This window comes from Protopterus annectens, chromosome 15.part0 (genome assembly GCF_019279795.1).
Source record: "Protopterus annectens isolate FY-2018-M chromosome 15.part0, PAN1.0, whole genome shotgun sequence".
NCBI lineage: Eukaryota > Metazoa > Chordata > Ceratodontiformes > Protopteridae > Protopterus > Protopterus annectens.
In genome coordinates, this window is record NC_056749.1 from 348,259,466 (window position 1) to 348,283,589 (window position 24,124).

General features: G+C 36.9%; 1 protein-coding gene across 3 annotated transcripts in view; it reads left to right on the forward strand.

The window, feature by feature from the left end:
• Positions 1-24,124, forward strand: part of OPHN1 (oligophrenin 1) — a 2,670,560-nt gene that overhangs the window by 1,714,191 nt on the left and 932,245 nt on the right. For all 3 annotated transcript variants that reach the window (XM_044057106.1, XM_044057104.1, XM_044057105.1), the window contains exon 8: positions 3,936-4,065. In XM_044057106.1, the coding sequence (XP_043913041.1) occupies positions 3,936-4,065 (130 nt within the window). The remainder of the gene's footprint in view (positions 1-3,935; positions 4,066-24,124) is intronic.

The window sequence follows — 24,124 nt, forward strand, 5'->3', positions numbered from 1 at the left end:
AAGAAGCAGCCCTCTTACTGAAGGAATACAAACTGATAGTGAGTCACACATTTCCCATTATATGTCAATGGCATGGGAATTCACAGTGACTTCCTTATGTCTGGCATAAGTCGTAGAAAGAAGACTTGAAATGCTTTATGGAAAAGAGAAAGGACTGATGCAGAAGAAGATCACGTTGCTATATCAAGCCCCATCGGTAGCCATGTTGTGGTAAACAGGCTAAAATTACAAATAAAGCACTTAGAGTGATTTTGAGGTGTTAAAATAGGTCTGGAAACAAAGATAGACTGAAAAAACATTTTTTAGTTATAGGGTGGAGGAGTTTTCCTTTAAATACTAGTGACAGCAAATGCAAGCTGCAGATGACTGAACTGGCAAATGAATTTATAGAGAGAAGATATGCAAAATCTATGGTGGATGAGCTAGTAAATAAAGTTTTTAATAGTAGAACAGGGCTAATGAAACCTATTTTTAATAGTAACTATACCTGTAGTATAGTGATTAAAGAAGAGGAAAATAAGGTTAGATATCTAACTTCTTATAATACTAGGACTAGGGAAGTAATGAAAATTATTGAAAATAATTGGAATATTGTGATGGCTACGCCAGAACTACATCAGATAGTTCATAATAAGCCAGATTTTACATATAGGAATTTAAAGAACTTACAAATGCGATTGTGTTATAAAGATTTTAGGCATCAGAAGGGAGCTCAGAAAATATATACAACAAGCACACACCCATGTTTGAACTGCAGTTGCTGTACTGATATTTTTATGAAGGACAACAATATGTAAATCCATCCAGTTTCAAATAAAAAATATTTTTTAAATGTACGGCAACATGCAATACTACATATGTAATGTGTCTTGCTACCTGCCTAAAATGGCCCTCATTTTATGTTGGGAAAAGTACAAGAAAACTAAAGGAAAGAATAGTAGAACATAAGTCAGAGATACGTAGACAAATACAGTGGAATGCATTAAGTAAGCATATTTTGGAGAAAGGTACTGAGCACACCTTTAAATTCAGGGTGATGGAAACAGTGTATAAGCAAGTAAGTAAGAGGGTGTGATGTTAATAACCTTCTGGAGAATAAAGAATATGCATGGATCTTTAGACTGCAAGCAGATGTATTACCAGGGTTGAATAACATGGTTAGTATTAAGCCAGTTTTAACAACTAGACAAATGCAATTGCACTAGGTATTTAAATGTGTGTCTACATATATATGTATTTTTTGTATGTGCAAATAATTTGAACATGTAAACAATTTTTGTAATAAATATTGTATTAGACTGATAGATTTATTAAGTATATGGTTCTAGTATATATTTATAAATTGAGTTGAAAGTATGTCTGAGTACTTTTTAAGGAACTGCTATGTCCCTAAGCTAAAATGTTAATTGAATTATTGTAGAGATGATGTGATTAGCCGGCCATGCTCACATGATTTTAGTCTTGTTTTACAAAAACTGAAAGAATGTTACAGACTGTATAATGACTGAAGAAGGATTTATATCCGAAAGCTTTGCTGTAATAAAGTATTGACGTTCTTGGAGTCGGAATTTTTTTTGTTATTCAGTTTTTATTTTCTAACTTCTGGTTTGTCACTATGTCAGCCTTTGGTCTTAAGTACCAGTGAAGTCCCCCAGAGTTCTGTGCTGGGACTTCTCCTGTTTGCTCCTGTTTGACATCTACTTTTCTAAAGTAAAAATCAGTACCAGGGGGGCCTGGCTGACTGTGGCTGGTGATGACTGCAAGCTAGGAGAAGTCATTGAATCTCCAAATGACTTAGCCATACTGCAGGAAAGTTTGCCCCAAGTAAATAACTGGTAACAAAATCATGGACTGAAACTAAATGCCAAACGGTGCATTATTGTATCCTTTGAAAAGTCATCTATCCGAGGGGGCTTCCACATTAACTATAAGTCCCTAAGAGTTGACCCAGTGGTTTGGGATGTGGAAACTTAAGTGGACAGTGACCTAACTTTTGACCAGCATGCGTCCATTCTTGCAAGAATGGTTTTCTTTATTGCACAGATTACAAACAAAGGGATTATGTCTAGATCAAGGGATGCCATTGTCCCACTTTTCTCAGCCCTCATTAGGCCAGTTATTAAATAGCATGCCAACTTTGGCATATATCTGTCCAGACACACGCAGTAACTGGAATGCCGACAGAGGTACCTTACTAAAAGGATACAAGGCCTAAGAGGTAACCTGTGTCTGGAATACAAGGCATCCTGACACCCATTAATGGTGAATTTATGGTACATCAGTAAGTCAGATGGCATCAGAAATACTTGGTTTAGGGATCCAAACCTCTTCTGCAACCTTCAGCAGAATGGTTTGGAAGGACACGTATATCTCACAGAGGATACCATTGCTCTGTAGCAGACTCCCCATCCACATAAAACAAAGTTCATACCAGTCCATATTCCAGCACAACTTGGATCTGTTGCTGGGAAACAGAAAATTTACTCAATGACTGCCCCTGTACTACTAATAGACAGTGGTAGCATCTAAATGCTTTATCCCATGTACATTCACCTCAAATTATCAATGGTATGATCCTATTTATTCTCATTAGGGGTAATATATAATTATCAACCATGGGATGTGTAAGGCCAATCTCTAATCTCCAAATGGGATAGGTTAATTCAAGCACAAAAAGGGAAATTGGGTAGGCTTAAAATGGCCCTCAAGAGCAGCTAGGCCCTAGTACTAAAGGTTTACCCATTACCCATGTATTTTTCACAAGTTAATTCTATTTTGTGATTTCCTTCTTATGTGTCTGTTAAATGAGTTAGATTGCATTATCTTGTGCATTTTCTTGAAAATCCTTACCAGACATGCACAGGTTCTGACACTGACAAATGCAGACACACATACACAGACTTATACATGCCTATACTCTTCTAGTTTTCTAATATATTAATTTGATTTTTTGTCTATTCTTAATTATATCCTTGTGTTTTGACCTCATGTTTAGTTTACTGTGTACAGAGGGAGAGATAGTAATGCATGAGTACAGCATACCCATATATCTTGAAGGGATCAGCTTTTCTTGATAGTGTCGTACCACTACCTACTCAACCAGCTTTAGTGGACTTGTGCATTAGAAAAAACAGGAAGCTTGAGAAAGTATTGCCTTGCAATTTACACTTGTAGCTTTCTGCACTGTGTACGCTAAATATTCCATTGAAAGTGGTAGTTTTTTAGGAGGTTATATCCCTCTGCTCCTTCCCTTCATTTACATATGTAGCAGTTCTGAGAGCACACAGAATCTAGAAAATTCCATTTTCCTCCACCTGAATTCTCATATGTCTAAGTGGCATGAGATTCCCTCTTCTCTTACATTTTGGATTCTTTGAATTGTTATATAAAATTCAGGGACTGCCAATCCCATAGAGTTTTTGTTAGATTTTGTTAACTACAGTGGCTGATGCCTATCAGTTACTTGAATCGACCTTCATTTTGGCTGCTGTACTCTCTGCTTACTAAAGCATTTGACATACTCAGATTGGTGAGCTAATATCTAACATTGTGAAATTTGATAAAGTCAGATTTACTTCCTTGATTTTTTCCTTTTGTTGACAATAATCTTTATACCTGAAATCATGAAGCATGGTGTTAGCATTTAATAATGCCAGTGGATAGTTGAACTCCTGCTGTTCCAAGAGAGGCACATGCTAAAGTTGTAGGTGGACATGTACCATTAAATTAAGTTAATTATGATAATATTAGTAATAATTCCAGTTGTTACTTCTTCACCAATAACAAAACAAGGATTTCTCTTGCATGCTTGAAAATATTCAGTTTTGCACGACATATTTAGAATGTTTTTCGCATGAATTTGTAAGTATGGCAATCTGCAGTGATCATTCCTTGTTGATTTTCTTATTCTTTTTGTTTTTGTCTATCCTCTACAGACTAGGAATCACTTTACAAGTACTCGGGAGGAGATGGCTGAATTACTGAAGCGAGTCAAAGACTTTCCTCAGAGCAGTAAACTTCCAGGCACACCAACAATCCAGGGATACCTATATACTCAGGAGAAATGTAATAACTTTGTACCACCTATTTATTTTTGTTCTGTTTTTCTACTTTTCTGTAAATGAAGTGCTTTCTATTTCTGGTTTACTCTGTACCATGTTTTAAGTCACAGAATTGTATCACATCAAAGTAGTCCATCATCTTCATGGTTTATTATGAATCATAATAAGGCTGAGAGCAATATGCCTGAAAGACGCAACAAAATGTTCCCTTTCTTGTGCATTTTCATGCAATGTTAAAAAAGTGATGAAATTTAACTCATCACTGCTTACCCCGTCCATTGCATATAAGTAGATTGGTTACATTATTTTAATCCTGTGGTACCTACTTGCAATTGTATTATTTTACAATGAGGACATCTGTGTAGGATTTCTGTGGCTTATTCTTTGACTAAAAATTATTACATGTACCAATATACTTACCCGGTTAAAATATCAATACATAAATTATTGAAAGAAAAAATAAATAAATAAAATGCACAGTAGTGGTTGAGGATGAACTGATAGGCAGAGGGTCAAGGGGCAAGGACTGCTTGCACACCTGGCAAATGATGTCATGAACTGTGTCAAAACCAAACTCATAAATGTGGGTGTTTCCAAGAAAACTGCAGTAAACTGATATGATATAAATATATCTGTTATGTTGTATATAAAGACAGTTCAACATGTAGGGCAGTATAGCAAGTGTGCTTGTAGGTGAATAAGTGCCACGTGCAGATAATCTGAAAAGTAAAGTACTCATTCAGAGCTACATACCAAAGCAGTTTGGCCTTCCCAGAGTCTTTCTGGAAGTTTCTCATAATATTCCTTGAGCATTCATATGAAATCACTTTAGATAATGACTAGTTGGAGTGCAAACATCACAGTCATATGTTAAAAGTAAAAAGAAAATCCAAAATCAACTATAAATGTCTGTTATTTGTAGAGAAGGTGTATAAAAGCTGCATAACAACTAACATTTATGCAAAAATACTCATACAAAAATTCTCATATAACATCAGTGTGAAGCTGTGCTTTGGTTTAAATCTTTTGAAAACATATTTCTGAAAAGGGAGTTTTTTATTACTGTTGCTAAATCTTACTAACATCACCTCAAAAACAGAACAGCAGAGTGATATAGTGGTTTTCATGCGTGTTGTCCACTGATGGATTGTTGGTGTACCAATAACTGTAATTGTGCTCTCATTTTTACAAATTGCTGATGTCTTAATAAGTCACACACCAGTTTGTTTTTATGTGCTAGAGTGGTTTTTCTGAGGTCAGAAAATTGAAGATGTTACCGTTCTTCAATTGATGACTGCAGAGGTCGGATATTAGAGATTGGGGGTTCATGGAGAAGGAGTCCCTCTGCAAAATGGAAGCATTTATACTTTTTTGTTGCAAATTGTTATATTCACAGTGTTGGTAGGTTTAGAAGTTTTCAGTTTTATGATTATTGAGTGTGATTACATTTGTTCATCATTATAGATCTGACATAATAGCAGGTGTATACTTCAGTAGTCTTTTATCTCTGGATATCTGTAAATAATTCATGTTTGAAACATTCAAGAAGTATAACAGTTGTAAACTTGATCATTTGAAAATACATATAAGGTACAATGTCACCGTACCAGAAGGCCACACATCTCACTGAAAATAAAAGTAATTTTAACCAACTTGTTTAAATTTATACATGGGAAGGGGGTGGGCTGAAGAGACCAGCACCAATGTAGAGCAATGCAGTTATCTAGTTAAAAAGTGGCACAAGGAAATAGAAAGAACTGTTTATACCTGATAAGACCTGGTGAAAGTTGCTGACGTAATTCCCCCCACAGGCATAGGAGAAAAACTAAATTAACTGGGAATAATCCCCTGTATCACCCATTGGATTGCCAACTGGCTCACAGATAGGATGCAGATAATCAAAACAGGGGAAGTTACCTCCACAACAAAACCAGTCACTAGTGGAGTAAACCATATTTCTGTGTTGGGATCTCTTCTCTTTGCCATCTACTTATTTGAAGTAAAAGCCAATACCGAATGGCTCTGGCGGACTAAGTCTGCAGATGACTACAAGCTAAGAACAGTCATTGAATCACCAAATGACTTAGCCATCCTGCAGGAAAGTTTGTCTTAAAATAAATAACTGGTGTCAAAATCATGGTCTGAAACTAAATGTCAAAAAGTTTATTATTGTATCTTTTGGGAAGTCATCTACCCCATGGAACTACCACATTGACAATACTCTCCTAAGAGTTGACCCAGTTGTTCAGAATTTGGGAACTTGTGTGAACAGTGATCTAATTTTTGACCAACATGTGTTTGTTATTGTAAAGAAGCTCTTCTATATTGCACAGCTTATAAATAATGGGATTGTGTCTAGATCTAAAGATGTCATTATCCCCTTTTACTTAGCCCTCATTAGGCCAGTCAATGAATATAATGCCCTCTTTGGCATGTATCTATCCAGACACATGCAACAACTGGAATGCCAACAGGGATACTTTACGAAAAGGCTACAAGACCTAAACAACATGTCCAGCGTGGACTGACTCAAAGTCCTGTCACTGTACAGTGTATCCTACAGACTGCTAAGAAATGACCTGTGTCTGGCATACAAGGCATCCTCCAACCCGTTACTAATGGATTTACTCAACATCAGCAAGTCAGATGGCATCAGAAATACTCAGTCTAGGGATCTAAATCTCTTCTGCAACATCAACAGAATGGTTTGGTTGGAGGGCAGTTATATTTCACAGAGGATACCATTGCTGTGGAACAGACTCCTAGTCCACATAAAACAAAATTAATCCATGTCCATTTTGAAGTGCAACTTAGATCTATGGATAGAAAACATTTACCCCAGGACTTTTCCCTGTACTACTAATGGGCAGAGGCAGCTCCTAAATACTTTATCCCTTGCATCGGTCTCCTCACATTTTCTATGGTGTGGTCCCAGTTGTTCTTATTAGGAGGAATTGGTAATTATCAACCAGGGATGGATAAGGCCAGCCTATAAACAAATGGGATAGGTTATTTCAAGCACAAAAAGGGAAACTGGCTAGGCTTAAAATGGCCCACAAGGGCAGCTGTCCTAGTACTTACCTATGAACCTGTAAAAGAGATTAGACATATAGAGGGGGCACTGGGAGGTAGAATTCAGTAAGTGATTCTAAACAGGAGAGGAGTTACAAGATGCATGGTGGGTCCACGCTGATTATATATAAATAGTAGTAATGCCTTCTCTCCCTAAATCCTGAAGTCATTTGTACTATTCTAATATTGTGTAACCCCCAAAAAACTAAGCTGTTATTGTTCTCATCAAAACCTCCTACTACAGAGTTCAAAATTTTCTCACTTAACAAAACTAAAATATAAATATAACAGGCATAATCAGCAAAACTCCTAGGGATTACTATCGATAGTAAACTCTCTTTTGAACAACACATACTCAACACAGTAAAGAAAACCCACTTCAAAATGGTCAAATTATAACGACACAAACTTTACCTTGATAAACAAACTAGGATCAAATTAGCTAACATCCTGCTTATTCTATCCCTTTTGTACGGGAGCCCCATTTTCACTAGTCTCCATACATCACTCAGTAATAAGCTACAACAATGCTACTACAAGATAGCAAAATTTGCATCTAACTTGTCTAACCACTCACAACCACTTCAATGCCCCCTCAAGCCTATCCTGGGTAGAATGTCACAACTGCCTCCAATTTACTCAACTAACTACTGCCCATAAATTACTTTTCCAACCCAAAAATAATTTTTTATTCACAAATAAAGTAAGCGCTTTCGTACAGGATAGTACCTGTACTTCTTCAGATAAGACAATACTGAATGCAAGACCTTATTATACACTCTCCCAGAATGTAAATCTAATGGAGCTCTATCACATGGTCAGTTAAACATTAATTACATTAAATAAAAGACCTAGCTTGGAATAATATAAAAAAATCATTAGAAAATACATTGAAAAATAAATTTCAAAATAACTCAGAAGTGTACATTAGAAGTATATTGGAAAAGTAGCTACTAACACCTGGTAAAAATGTTAAATAACACTTATAAGACTGAAAAATGAATGAATATTAATAAATTAGATAAGAATTTAGATAAAAATGGATAACCATGACAATAAAAATTATTATTATTATTATTATTATGGTGACAAAAGATAAAATGTGTGGTGAAAAATGTGTGATCAAAACAAGGGACTGAATAGATATAAAGATACATGTGTATGTATGTACTAAGTCCTGTTTGAAACTGAATAAATATGTAAAAACATTCTTATGCACCATAAGGATGTTAAAATTAATCTATTTGAATATAAATACCTTCTAAAAATAGTAACAGTAGTAACACAGATGAATGCGCAAAATGAACAATTTAAAAAATCTAAAATTGTGAAAAAAATATATACCAAGGAAAATGAAGGCCTTTATCTTATAAGGCTCCTCGGTTTAAGTATGCAAGCTATGCAGCACATTTCATTAATCCCTGGGTGCCTAAATGCATCACATCTTAGCTGCCACAACAATTCACATTTCTCCAATCTCAGAGAGGTGGGACCACCTCTAATATTTGTGTCAACTGTATCAATAACTCTGAATTCAAAAACATGTTGTGGTGAATTGATAATATATTTAGCCAACGCATTCTCTATCCTTTTATTCCCGATAGCGTAAAGGTGTTCGTACATTCTGTCAGATTTCCCTATGTAAAAGACAGGACACATTTTGCACTGGGTCAGGTATATAATACTACAAGTGTTGCAATTGTATCTACCCTTGCATGAAAATCTCATATTCCTAATTTCAAAAGAGAGTCCTGTGCTCACATGTTTTCAGTAGGGGCAATTTTCACATTTGAACATTCCTTTAATCCTAGGATTGTCTATTCTCCTCTGCTCCAGCATGTCTTTTAGATTAATACCCTTTTTGAATATGATTTTGGGTTTACTTGGTGAACTAACTCTTAAGTTTGTATCAGCTACTATGAAGTCCCAATTCTTGTGTATTATACATTTAATGATGTATGCTTCATTACTAAATGGGGTCACAAATGTGATGGAAAAATTCATAAATGGATCTACGGAGGAATGCATAGTGTGTCTATTATTATGTAGACTGAAAGAGCTGTGGTCATTCCAATTCACAAGTAAGAAATCATTTAAAATGCCTTTATAAAACCCTGTTGCTCTCTTAGATGTGACCTCCTTTATGATGTCCTTTAATAGGGGCTGTGGGTAACCATGCTTAAGAAACATCTCTTTAGGAACTGGCATTCACTTAAAAAGTCATGATACTTGGATACCATTCTGGCCACTCTAACCAGCTGTCCTTTGACCACTGATGGCTTCTGGTGGTCAGGATGAGAGCTAGTATAATGCAGAAAGGAATTCGAATACGTTTCCTTTCTGAAGATAGTGGCTACATAACATTGTTTGACATTATCTTTACTTAAATTGATATCCAAGTAGGATATAGTTTCCCTGTGGAACTCACTAGTGAATTTGAGAAAGTCTGTAGTGGTGTTAATGAAAGACATAAATTCTGTGAAAGTAGATGTGTTGCCCTTGAAAATGATAAAAATATCATCAAGGTAACGTGTGTAGTAATGAATATATTCCTGGAAAGGGTTGTTCCTGAAAATATATTCCTTTTCCCAATACACCATGACCAAATTAGAGAAACTGGCCCCACACGGCGACCCCCATGGTCTGCAAATAATAAGAGTTTTCAAACAAAAAGAACTTATTTGTGAGAATTACATCTAAGAATTCTTGTATTAAGTACAGATCATCATCACTGATGCCTTTCTGGACTAACAGCTGGCTAATCCAGTCAATACCTAGTTCACGAGTGATCACCGTGTACAAGTCCTTGACATCCACTGTAACAAAATTATAATCCTCATTAAATTCCAACCCATTGATGTTAGCCAAAAAGGACCAAGAGTCCTTGCAGACTTGTATTTTGTCTGTTAAAAATTTCTTAAGAAAATTATCCACAAATTTGGCCATGGGGTAAGTAATTGAATTACGTCCATTAACAATAGGGCACAAGGGAAGATTGTATAAATTTTTATGAATCTTAGGTGTTCCAAATATGATTGGAATCTGTGGTACTGGGACTGTGAGGTAGTTAAACATCTCTAAGGTAATATGTGCTTCTATGAATATATCATTAAGGAATGTTCTGATCTTCCTATAAGCCCCATTGAGCTCATTCAAAGATACTAGTTTATAACTATCTGTCTCTAACATACATTGCATTTTCATGTTATAGAAGTCATAATCAAAAATCACAATGCCTCCACCCTTATCTGGTTGAGAGATTCTTAAACCACTTGTATTTAAATTGGTTATAAGGTTTCTTTCATCAACATTCAAATTATAACAGTTAGTTGTGCTCACGGAAGATCTAAACATTTTAATATTCCGTAATTCAAACTCACAAATTTGTTCAAAAGCTGCTAAGATGGGGTTAAGAACAGAATTATAAGTGCTATACACATGAAATTCATTGTTACAATTAACATTATGTGTACCCAAAATAAGTTTTAAATTCTGCTTTCTGACAAAAAGTTTCAAGTCAATAATGCTGTTTGGTAGATCTAAACTTCTGGAGAGTACAAAAGTCATCCCTTTAGCAAGAATGTGTGCTAAATTACTGTCCACAGGGAAGGAAGAAAAGTTGAAAACTTTAAAGTCACCATTGTATTATGAATTATGTTCATTTGTTTCTCCTCAAGGTACATTAAAGTAGGATTATCATCCAATGGAGGGGAAACAGGCTCACTTAGGTGTGAACTAAGCTGCTGTCCCTCATGCAGTCAGTGGTAATGTGTACAAAAAGTGATTCAAACCCCAAGTTAGGAACAGAGTTACTATTATATCTGGGAGAAAGAGAAATAGACTCACCAGTAGTAGATAAACTGATGTCAATTATCTCTGAACCTGCCGTTCCTTTTTATGTTGTTTCTGTAATTCGGATTCCCCTGTACAGAGTTCTGGTTTCCCTGAAAATTTTGATCATTAATGTTGTTATTCTGATGTAATTCGTTTGTAGAATTCTGTCCATTATGGTTAATTCTTTGATTTTTATCCGTTCACTATGTCTGGATGCTTCAGCTGCTTGTAAAGCAGCATCTCCTTTCTCGGGAGTGTTGAAATGTATGATGTCATCATCATTCGTTATTCTAGACATCTGATTGGACGGATGATCTGTCAATCCCCATTGTTGAGACTCAGGGGGCGGGGATAGGCACTTCTCTTGCTGTATTAATTTTCATCCCTGTTAAGCTTTTTAAGCTTGATAGCATGGAATTTGTGCATCTATACTAGTAAAGATGCGGTCATAATCAAACTTATACCTGTGAAAATCACTGTTATTTTTAATATTTTCATCCAAAACACATATACTCTCTTCTAAAGATTTAATCTGTTCATTGTAGTTCTTAATAAAGCATTCCATTAACTGGATGCCTTGCTGATTGAATAACTGTATGAGCTCTAAATGAAAAGGAGAATCAGGAATTAACCCAGTAGGATAGCACCATGTTCTTAAGCCTTTCAGCACAATGCCTCTACTAATACATTCATGGAAGTATAATACCTCCAGTTGTAGTTTTTTCAGTTTAAATGAATAAGTGTCCAAAGACCTACAATTGGTGTTAATATCAGGTGATGTATTAGAGACAGAAATGTTAGCTGGGTTGGTAGTGTTAAAGTTGAAATGGGGTCTTGACCCCATCTTGACTTCCTGCAACTATCTCTAGCACATAAAATGATATAGAAATCTGACAGTTGTCCTGCCTTAAAATCAGTACTACACTCCTATATCCCCACCAGAACCCTATGTTCCAAAAACAAACAACTAACTGTATACCAACCAAACATAAGGGCAGGTCACTGTCTTTACTCCTATGCAATTGCAAGGCTATGGCACACCGTTACCAGCTAATATCAGAGCCACAGACTGCCTCAACAGTTTTAAGCTCACACTAAAAAACTACCTTCTTAAGTCCCATATATGCCCTTGTACTTTACCTGAAAGATAGTCATCTTTACTGTTCCCATTATATTTCAACATAACTTCCAACTACATATAATGCCTATTTCACAATCAAGTCTTTGCACAGCACTCAGCATTTCTGCAAGCACAGCATGTTTTATCTGTTCAAGTCTTGTATAATCTTGATGAGTTTCACTGAGTCTAGTAGAACCTTCTACAGTCTTGTTGAACTCTTCTACAACCTTGTACATTCTTGTACAGTCTAGGAAAGTAATTTTAGAGTTTTTCACAGTTCTCTATAATCTTTATAGTATTGTTGAATCTTGTTAAGTTTTACAGTGTCTTGTAAAATCTTGTCAATCCCTGCATAGTCCTATATTTCATTGTATAATGCTTCAAAAGCCTTGTTATGATCTTGTAAATCCTACAACAATTGTAATTTCATGCTGTATATTATGCAACTCACAAAGCATCAACCTAAATGTGTGTGTGTATTTTAATCTTTATATCAACTTGTGGGGCTTTTTTCCCCGGGCCTCTGCTGAAAATGGGTTATGTAATCTAGTCGGACTAATGTCAGTCAATCAGTCAGTCAATAAATAAATAATATTCAGCCAGTGTATTAATTAACATGACAGAAATGTCAAGCCTGTAGGTACTCAGTCAACTTTGCACTTAATACCTTTTGATTAAGCCATAGGTTTTCAATCCATGCACTGACCCTTTCCAAGTAAATGTTAACATGCTTAGTGTCATTGGATACAACAGCCCTTATTTTTGCACCATTGGTGTATATGGATAGCTAACATTTATCTGAACTGTGACGGGATGCAAAGAGAATATGAAATAGGATTCATCTGATGACCACACCCTGCAGTATACAGGATTTCACTTTTCTCCATAGCACCTGCCCAGTATAAGACTGTGTGAGGTCTATGTCATAGCCATAGATCAGTTTTCCTTAGGGTATACAAATATGTGCTGTGGGATATTAAACTGTTAGGAATTACAGTGTGAAGCAGTGCTGAAAGAGTTTTTCTAGGTCTAAACAGACTACTGTAGCAGATAGCCCACAGTTACCACTTCATAACACAAGAAATCTGGACAAAGCCAAAACTAATAGGGAAACAAAGGCCCCAAAAACAGGGAATTTATTTTAAGTATAGTTCTTCTAAACTTAGAAGGATGTTAGTATAAAAGGTTTTGTGTTACTGTGCATTCTCTGAAGGATATGAAGTCTCAATTCAGTCCTCACTAATTTCCTAGAAAACCACATTTTTGTGAGGAATAAATCAAAAATATGAAGCAAAAATCTGAACATTGTGAAAATCTGGACAGTTGAGAGGCATGACCACAGCTGAAGGTTGTACAATCTTATTCATAAAAGTCAAACAGACTACTAACTGTTAATGTATCCTCCTTAAAAACATGTTAAGCTAGTTCCTTGAGTATATTTGCTGTCTGCTTTCAAGACACTGAAAAACATTGCTCAAAACATTTGCTAATTATAGAGGTTAGGCTAATAAGTCTGTAGTTCTGAATGAGATCAGGCCTCCTTTCTTTGTATAAGCAAATCACATGTGACAGCTGCCAGTCCTGGAGACCTCATGTCTCTGCAAGGATGAACTATTAAATAGAACCATAAGAGAGTGTTTAAGAATTCCCATGATTAAGCTGACAAAATGGCAGAATAAGTTATGAACCCTGTACTATCCAGCTTCTTCTGCCTTAACTGAGTAAAATATCTCTCTGTTTTGAACCATTGACCCCAGACCTGTAAGGCAGGATCTTAGCTACTGAGACACCATGTGTGTCTAGTACTTTGGATGTGATATACTCTACCAGAATTTCCCAGTCAAGCTGTTCACATTTTATTCATTCTTACATTTATGATAGGGGGATTCAGTACAGAAATAATATTTTTACAATGTCATAGAAATATACAAAGGATAAAACTTACTGTACAGTCAACTGGAGTAGTATACAACAAGAACATACATAGTGCAATACATGTTATATGCATAAATCAAGATAATAGTCAATGCAACCTTTTTAAGAAATTACTGATCTGACTATAATTTATTCTGGGGGAATATCATAACGTTTTTTATTCTGTGGATTAGGGACCATGTAACTTGATACACCCTTATACATCAGTAGATAAATTATGGTAATTATGAACTACAGCCTGAATCAGATGAACTGAATACTTAAATTTAACTTATACAAACTTGTAGTAGAATTGCCCATGGAGGCGAGAGAAATAGCACTATTCCAGCACTGTGCATAGTATGCCTGCAGTGTCATTTAGTTGTGCTGTCCATAGCAAGCCTGTTGCGCAAGTCTGTTTCCACTTGTAAACCACCAGCATTACTCAGTTGTGCCACCAGTCTTTTCAAAGTAGTACAGAGTTTTTTGTCCATAATAAATCAGTCGCCTGCATTAGTTATTCTGTCTGTCCATGGTCAAAGCTTCTGCAGTACGAGAACTATTTGTGACCACAAGATGACAAACTTTCACTGCATAAAGTGAGTCGTATGCTGAGTTGCATGCAACACAGGTTAATATATGTGGTAAACTTAAACCAGTATTATTCATTTTCTCTCCTTTTTGTAGTATTGCATATGCTTACTGCATGACTCTTGTATTCCAGGCACCTTGGTAATGAGGTGTTAAGTATACTCTTTGCAGCATGCAGTGTCAGGTAAAGTCAGAATTTATGTTTCTGAGCCACAGGCACATATTTGTAGATCCACAGAAAATGGTGGTTAGCAGTGTGGACATGACCCCCCCCCCCCCCCCCCCAAACACACACACACTTACTCACTCTCTGGACTATGGTGCCAGGCTAGTAATGGTTTAGAGACCAGGCCAGATTTTTTATTAAATCAACAATACTTCAGATGCATAGTTAGTAGGGCTGTCAAGCAAAAACTGATATGCTGCCATGTACAAGTATACAGTAAGCATCGTACATAACAGTGACAGCCCAAACAAGTAATGTTTGTGGTATGCTCAGAAAGCGTAGCATATCTCAGCAAATCTGGTGACAGACTGCAGGCATTAGATTAGAAAATGTGCTGGGGAACTGCATTTCTGAACATGCACATCAGAAACAGTAAAGAAACTACCTTTTCAAGACTAACATTCAGAGGTAACATAAAATGCTGAGTAATGGATCATTACTAATAACAATTAAAGAATTCCATTGCAGAAGACATAACAGATGGTTTTGGTAGTAGCAGTCAGAAAAGTAGAAAGTCAAAGTGCTATTGTGATTACTCATTGGTGTGACATTGTCACATGTCCTTCTCATTACATATCACAATGTATCTCAATAAAATTGCCGCAGGGAGGGGAAAACCTTGACAGTAAAAAGAACTAACTTTAATATGGCAAGCTCCATTAGTCCATTTTGAGGTATAAAGAATTAGAAAACAATAGGAATAGTGATACTTCAGAAAATCTGATGATGAAAAACATTTTTTCAGATTTTGGGTTAATTTTCCTTTAAGTGTCAGTGAAGCTTCTCAAAACAAATGTTTCAGTGCTGTTTATTACTTTAAGAAACTGCTGGCTGTTTTGTTATGTATTGTCATTTTGGCTAAAGAATGACTCACAGTGCAGATGTCTTCTTACAGTGAAATCCGAGAGCACGTAGGACTTTAGGAACTGTTCAGGGGGTAACAAAGAATGTAACTGGTAAATGTCAGCATTTTAACTCTACCATAGAGCCTCTAACATCTGTTTCACTTATTGAGTTATCTTCTTTGTACTAGAGAGTACGTGATGTTGTTTGTTCTTTTTAACCTTTTAAACTAGCTGGACACAAGTCCCACTGTTATTGTTTGCCACAGAAGTACTTCCTGGTTAAATAAACCACCCTCACAATGTATAAATGAACATCAATGTAATCAAATCTAGGTTTACAGGATGAAGCAGTCCACAGCCATAACTCCTGTGATAACCTGTCGGACAGAACTACAGTGGCCCATTACAAAGTATTATTGCAAACCAACCTACCTGTTTTCAGTGTTCTAAAGTAGTTCTGCTGGTGGCTAAAAAGATAGACTTCATTTCCCCTTCCCCACCTTCATTACCAGTGATGCTTGGTGTTGCCAATATTCTGATGTCATTTCTCCTAGTGATGGACACTGACAGTTACCCATTCCACTGGTGTCAGTCCTAAACAAAAGAAAATGTCCTATTGATTTTCACACTGAAACTAAAGAAAATGACAGGTTATCCTTTCCCATTTCCTTTGTCAAACACACTGTGGTTCGCAGACCTCCAATGTCTAATTTTCCAGTAGAAGGCGCTAAAAAATGCTTAGTACTGCAGTGTTGGATATGCAATTAAGTAAACAATTTTGTTCCCTTAAAATGTGTGTATTTTAAGTGTTTTGTGACACCTGAAGTACTCATTTCTTGCATTGTTGACAATCTATTGTAGGCAGTCCCAAATTACCAGTTCACAAGATTTCAGCACCTGAAAGAAAGAATATAATTTCTGAAATTATTTCTCTTTAAAAGGAAAACTATGATTTTTTTTCTTTTTCACTTTGAGCAATGGAGGTAAAATGTAATTGGATGTGCACATTTCATTATATTTTGTTTTCTTAAAAAATAGCACAGCTGCACAAAAGTTATTGTAGCAGTCCCATAATTATAGAAGTGTTTTATGTATTGAAAGTCTTCATCAGTCTGTTACAGAACAAATTAATTAAAACTGCTTTATAGAGAGCATCGTTATCTTTATCACGGCTGCTGAAATTTTATTGAAGGGACAAGACTGGGTATCGAATGCGGCCAAGTACACTGTCGGCCTCCAAATGTATGCTGTCATCTTGCTTATCTTTCTGTAGTACCAAAAAAATATCCAGGTACAAATAAGGGCTGAAATGTCCTGAAAACTGCTTTTATTATTAAAATAAACACACATAAATGCTACAAAATATATGCGTTTTCGTCTCTTTAACACAAAAGACTTCATCAGATGAATGTAAAGCCTCATTCCCATCTCCTTTTATATTACAGCATTAATTACTAATCAAAATTTTAATAATCAATAAATCACTCTACTGTTCCCAAAACCTCACATTGTAAAATGCACTAAAATACGTCAAAACACATCAATATCAGGTACACTTTTCAACATATAAAAACTACCTATCAACAGGTAATATTCTGTGTTTAAAATGTTTTTTTATTTATTACGTAAAAAATACTTATTACAATAAAAAATATCTTCTTCTTTCGGTTTTTCCCAGTTAGGGGTCACCTCAGCAGATAACCTGTCTGCTCATGATTAGCAGTGGAGTTTTATGGTGTCGAGTTGCCAGTCCTGCACCCAACCTTCCACAGAAGGCGCACACATGCACGCAGTCATGCCTAGGGCCAATTTAGAGTGTCCAATCCACCTACAGCATGTCTTTGGGATGTGGGAGGAAACTGGAGCACCCGGAGGAAACCCATGCAACCACAGGGAGGACATGCAGACTCCGCACAGAAGGTACCCCAGCTGAGGATCAAACCAGAGAACCTCTTTCTGTGAGGTGGCAACACTAACCACTGCACCACCGCGGCCACCCCATTGCAATCTATGCTAATATGGCACCATCTAGTGAAGAGATGAATAATTACATGCAACCCCATCATAAAGGGATGCCTTCTGTGTGGAGTTTGCATGTTCTCCCTGCGTTCACGTGGGTTTCCTCCGGGTACTCCGGTTTCCTCCCACATTCCAAAGACATGCGTCTGGAGCATTTCTCCCTGGGCCTGCACTGAAGATAGGCTCTGTGGAACCTAGTCGGACTTTCCCGGTCAACAAATGTAAAATAAATAAATAAATAAATAATAAAAAAGGTCACTTAAAATACACCACTACTAAAAATTTGCAAACTACCATCAAATAAAGGAAGCAAAGGCTCTTCCATTATAAACTAACCTGTAGTCTCAGCTTGGCAGCCCTAAACTTTAAGACTGGGGCTAGAGAAAAATTATCATTGAGTCCTGGGGGTCTATTAGCCTTCAGCACTGTCTGCCAGTAGGCTTCCCTATATTCCAGTTTGGTTTCCCATGGACCCCCCCGTCTTGTCCGTAGGGACAACTTCTGTTACAAAAAATATAAACTTAGGTTTTTTACAAATTAAAGTATGTTTATATAGGGCATTTGTTCATTGTGGTTTTTAACATCATAAATATGTTCATAAACCTTTTTCTGTAATTGATGCTCAGTCTTGCTTGCATAAAAGCCTTTGCAGGTGTCACACTGAACAATATACACAGGCCCTCTAGAATTAAAATTAGAGAAAACCTTCCCTGCCAGATGCTTCTGTCTACCCTTGACATAAAATCCTTCACCATGACTTATATAAGTGCATTCTGAACATGCCCCACATTTATAAGTCCCTGTCTTGCTCAGGCTGTTAACTCTGGGGTGGACTCGATGTTCAAGCAAACTTTTAATATTATGTCCCTTTTTAAATATAACTTTAATGGGCTTCCTCACTAAATTTTCCAAATCCGAAAAGTCGAAAAATGTTTCCTTTCCCTTTCTGGTATCCCCTAATGACATGGGCATCACCACTGTAACTGGTAACGAAAGCTCTATGATATCCATTATCAGCATCCACTTGATGAGATTTTCCCCCATGTAATTCCATTTCCTTCCGCAAAATAGGGGAATACTTATCCACCCTACCTTCCCTCACTTTGTCTTTCATTTTAAGTATCAAGTCCAATGGATAGCCCCTCTCTAGGAACATTTCTTCCAGTACCCCACATTCCCTTTCAAAATCATCAAACTCAGAGGTCATTCTGCTGGCTCGAACTAATTGCCCTTGTACAATCCTCTTCTTCTGAAAGAAGGGGTGGGTACTAGAAAAAGTAATGTAGAAATTGGAGAAAGCCTCCTTCCTGTAAATGGTGGACTTGAAATGTCCTTGTCCTTTATGTATAGATACATTCAAGTAATCCATATGATCATGAGTAACCTTATACATAAACGTAAAAAATTCAGTAGTGGTGGATATATAATCAATGAATTCCCTGAGTTTATCTGAACTTTCTACCCACAAAAGACATATATCATCCAGATATCTCCTATACATTTCCCAACAGGTTGCATATTGGGAATGAATAACAAATTTCTGTTCCCAGATAGATAAAATAATATTTGCATAAGTGGGGGCACAACTCACCCCCACAACAACATCCTTAACCTGCTGGAAGAATTTGCCTTCGAAATAGAAAAACATGTTCTTCATTACCAATTCAGCCAACTCTAAACACACATAGACATCATTGTCAGAGAATCCATCCTTCATTCTAAGGGCTTCCTCTAACCATTGAATCCCCACATCATGTGGGATAACAGAAAATAAATCTATCACATCTATAGTGACAAAAATCAGATGCACAGAAAAAAATTCTAACCTAAAGTTTTGGAGGAAATCTCAGGAATCTTTCAAACGATTTCCTTCCCCCAGCCAATCACCTTTTGACTTCCAATCCAGTTTGGCCAAGGGGGCGGTTTTGGAACCCTCGGCTGCCACAGTTGGCCTAAGGAGGGTCATCAAGATTTTTATATACCTTGGGAATTCCAAATATGTAAGGTACCCTAGGTTTATCATTTTCCAAATAAGAGTAGGTTCCATAATCTAGTGCCAGCTTCATCGTGTAGTTCCTTTAATGCCAAATCTATTTTCCTGTAGGCAATATTTATTTCATTAGTAGAAACCTTACTGTACTTGCAGTAATCCTGAAGTATTGCCATCATTTTAATCTCATATAGCATTTTATCCATCATTACTATTCCCTCTCCCTTATCGGGTTCCATAACCCTTAGATTTTGATTCGCCCTTATTTCATTTAACACTTTTATGTTGACCTGAGTTAAATTGTTCTTAAACCTGTTGTTACCAATCCCTTTTCTAATTTCCCTCTCCAATGCAGATTCCAGATTCCTCAACTGAGGGTGTAAAGGGGGTTTATTGTACTTCTCTTCTTTACCACTTCCCGGAGTGCCTGTAAACCTCTTCCCCCAAACATGTTCTCCAAATTCAATTTTTGGACAAACATCTTCATGTCTAAAATAACCTTACTTAAATCACTTTTCCTTTTAGGGATAAATTTAAATCTCTTCAAGAATAAATTAAAATGTTCCCTATTTACTTCCACATTACTATAACTGAAATTGTTAAATCCCCCCAGTCTAAATTTACATTTGTCTCTCAATATCAGTAACTCATCAGGGTACATAATGTTTACCGCCCCTTCCCCCTTGGCCCCACCCCCTCGATGGTAGGAGTCCCTATGGAAATGTGTAGGTTTGTTTTTGAGCCTGTCGGACATCCAAGGAGGGGGAGATTCTAAAAGGTCCTCATATCAACAGGCCCATCAACCCCATTAGCTCCCTGGGGAATAGCCACTCTCTGTTCATTACCACCATGACCAAACCGAACACTCTTTACAGGTGGTTTAAATGTCCCTCTTCCATTCTGTGGGGAATTATTACCTGTCCTGGAGGTGGGTAACTTTTACCCACTTGATATTCCCTAATTTCCCTGTCCAACTTTTTATCTTCCATCAATCTGATGCCCTATGTCATAATATTTAACTTTTTCAAAGTCTACAGTAATCATTAAATCAGTAATTAAACTAGAATTCAAAACTTCAATACATTGATGTAGATTAGCCATCTCGTGTTCATTATTTTTAATTATGGCCTTTAAAATATCTAAACCACAATGGTCAAAAATAGAAATCAATTCTTGGTGAAATTCAGGACCAATCTGAGCATTGTTTGGGTATTTATATACCCTTAGCCACGTAGGAACAATGTCTTTGTCTTTCTATAATAAAAATTTCTTGGGGGGTTTTGGTGGTTTTAATTCACTTGTCCTGTAACAGATTGTTGAAGACATATTTACTTAAAATCATTGCGATTCTGGGAGAGGTACAATAAAAAAAATTATTTTTATTAATATGTAACCATCTCTCTCTCTCTCTCTGTTTTTAAGTTAAATTATTTTGTGTGACAGAGTTTAGTGAAATTGTTGGCTATTAGACTAATATAATTTTAGCAAGTTTTATTATTTTGAAACTATTTCAAATTCTTTAGCCATTTTAATGAACAATGTAAGAAACATATTTTTTTACAGAAATATCAAAAACATGTTTTAATAAGTTTGTTTTTTAGTAATGGTTCAATATATTATTCTTGCTTTGATTGTGAACTTCCTTACTTTATCTATGCTTATTATGTGCAGTTTCAAGGATCACTAGCTTCCACCAAATGGAACAAAAAAAAATTGAAGAAAGAATTAACATTTGGCAAAATTAGGGAGAAATGTTCTTTACTTGAAAACAGTGGAATTCACTTGCTGCAAATGTTATATATGAGAATGGCAATGAATGGGAAAATGCGCACAAACGAAGATTCTCAAAAGTGGAAAAGTCTTCTTTCCCTACAGTGCAGTAACAATCAAGTTAATTATGGTAAGTAAAGGACATTGGGGAATAAACCCTCCTGCCTGGGGAGGGGGAGTGTAGGGAGCTTTGCTCTCCCACATAAAACTTCTTTTTGCAGTTTCTTTCAAGTCATTTTTTTTTTCTTTTTCTCTGAAATAGTTATATTGGTTGAAAGTTTGCAATCAATACAATTTATTTTTTTTACATGTAAGATAGAACTCTTTATCTTTTCCTGTGAACTGGTATCGTAGAACCTTTGGAAATCAGCTCAAAGCTGATATTCACATACTAATGCTTTTTTAGTAGCTTTCTTATTGCTTTGCATTTAATAGTCTCAACTTCTAAACATAGTTTAGCAATTTTAACCTTTAGCCTCCAAAGTAGTATTAGTGGGAGATGAGCTAAGGCATTTTTGTTGCATGACTCTTTCTGAGTAATTGAATTTTCATTCATATTTAATTACCCCCTGAAGAGTATGTGCACAGTTTGAACATATCCTTGTTTTTTGATAAATGTTTTGTAAATACAAAGTAAAAAAAAAATGAAAACTGCCACAGCAGTTCACATAGTACCTCCAGCCTCATAAGTTTTCAGCTTTCAGTGTTTTTTTTTTTTTATTTGCTCAGACTGAGCAGTGCAGCCTTTTTTTCAGAGCATCTGGCAAACATCATAGTTGTCAGTTCTCAGATTCAAGATACATAGATTTTAAACACCAGAAGTTTTTGCCTTTGTAAATGACCTTCCATGCAGCTTGCAAAAATATTTGGTAACGTTATAAGAACTCATCATTAACTTCTTTCGGCTGTTCCCGTCAGGGGTCGCCACAGCAGATCACCTGTTTCCATTTCTTCCTGTCCTCTGCATCTTGCTCTGTCACAGCAACCACCTGCATGTTCTCTCTCACCACATCCATAAACCTTATCTTAGGCCTTCCTCTTTTCCTGTTACCTGGTAGCTTCATCCTTAGCATCTTTTTCCCAATATACTCAGCATCCCTTCTCAGCACATGTCCAAACCAACATAATCGTGCCTCTCTGGCTTTGTCTCCAAACCTTCCAACCTGGGCTGACCCTCTAATATACTTATTCCTAATCTTGTCCACCCTCGTCACACCCAGTGCAAATCTTAACATCTTTAATTCTGCCACATCTAGCTCAAACTCCTGCCTTTTTGTCAATGCCACTGTCTCCAACCCATATAACATAGCTGGTCTCACTACCCTCTTGTAGACCTTCCCTTTCCCTCTTACAGGTACTCGTCTGTCACAAATCACTCTGGACACTCTTCTCCATCCTGTCTGTACTCTCGTCTTCACCTCTCTTCCACACTCACCGTTGCTCTGAACTATTGATCCTAAGTATTTAAACTCATCCACCTTCGCCACCTCTACTCCTTGCTTCCTCACCATTCCTCTATCCTCCCTCTCATTCACACACATATATTCTGTTGTAGTCCTGCTGACCTTCATTCCTCTTCTCTCCAGAGCATATCTCCATCTCTTCAGGGTCTCCTCCACCTGTTCCCTACTCTCACTACAGAACACAATGTCATCTGCAAACATCATAGTCCACGGGGACTCCTGTCTGATCTCGTCTGTCAACCTGTCCATCACCATTGCAAATAAGAAAGGGCTCAGAGCTGATCCTTGATGTAACCCCACCTCCACCTTAAATGCATCCGTCACTTCCACCGCAGACCTCACCGCTGTCACACTACCCTCGTACATATCCTGTACCACTCTTACATACTTTTCTGACACTCCTGACTTCCTCATACAATACCACAACTCCTCTCTATGCACCCTGTCATATGCTTTCTCTAAGTCTACAAAAACACAATGCAACTCCTTCCGACATTCTCTGTACTTCTCCATCAACACTCTCAGAGCAAAGATTGCATCTGTAGTGCTCTTTCCTGGCATGAAACCATACTGCTGATCACTAATCATCACGTCCCTTCTTAACCTTGCTTCCACTACTCTTTCCCATAACTTCATGCTGTGACTGATCAATTTTATCCCTCTGTAGTTACTACAGCTCTGCACATCACCCTTATTCTTAAAAATTGGTACCAAAACACTTTTTCTCCATTTCTCAGGCATCCTCTCACTTTCCAAGATTTCATTAAACAATCTGGTTAAAAACTCCACTGCCATTTCACCTAAACACCTCCATGCCTCCACAGGTATGTCATCTGGGCCAACAGCCTTTCCATTCTTCATTCTCTTCATAGCTATCCTTACTTCCTCCTTGCTAATCCATTGTACTTCATGATTTACTATCCCTACATCATCCAACCTTCTCTCCCTCTCATTCTCTTCATTCATCAACCCCTCAGAGTACTCCCTCCATCTCCTCAACACACTCTCTTCACTTGTGAGTATGTTTTCCTCATTATCCTTTATCACCTTTACCTGCTGCACATCTTTCCTAGCTCGGTCCCTCTGTCTAGCCAATCGGTACAGGTCCTTTTCTCCCTCCTTAGTGTCCAACCTTTCATACAACTCTTCATATGCCTTATCCTTAGCCTTCGCCGCCTCTCTCTTTGCCATGCACCTCATCTCCTTATACTCCTGTCTA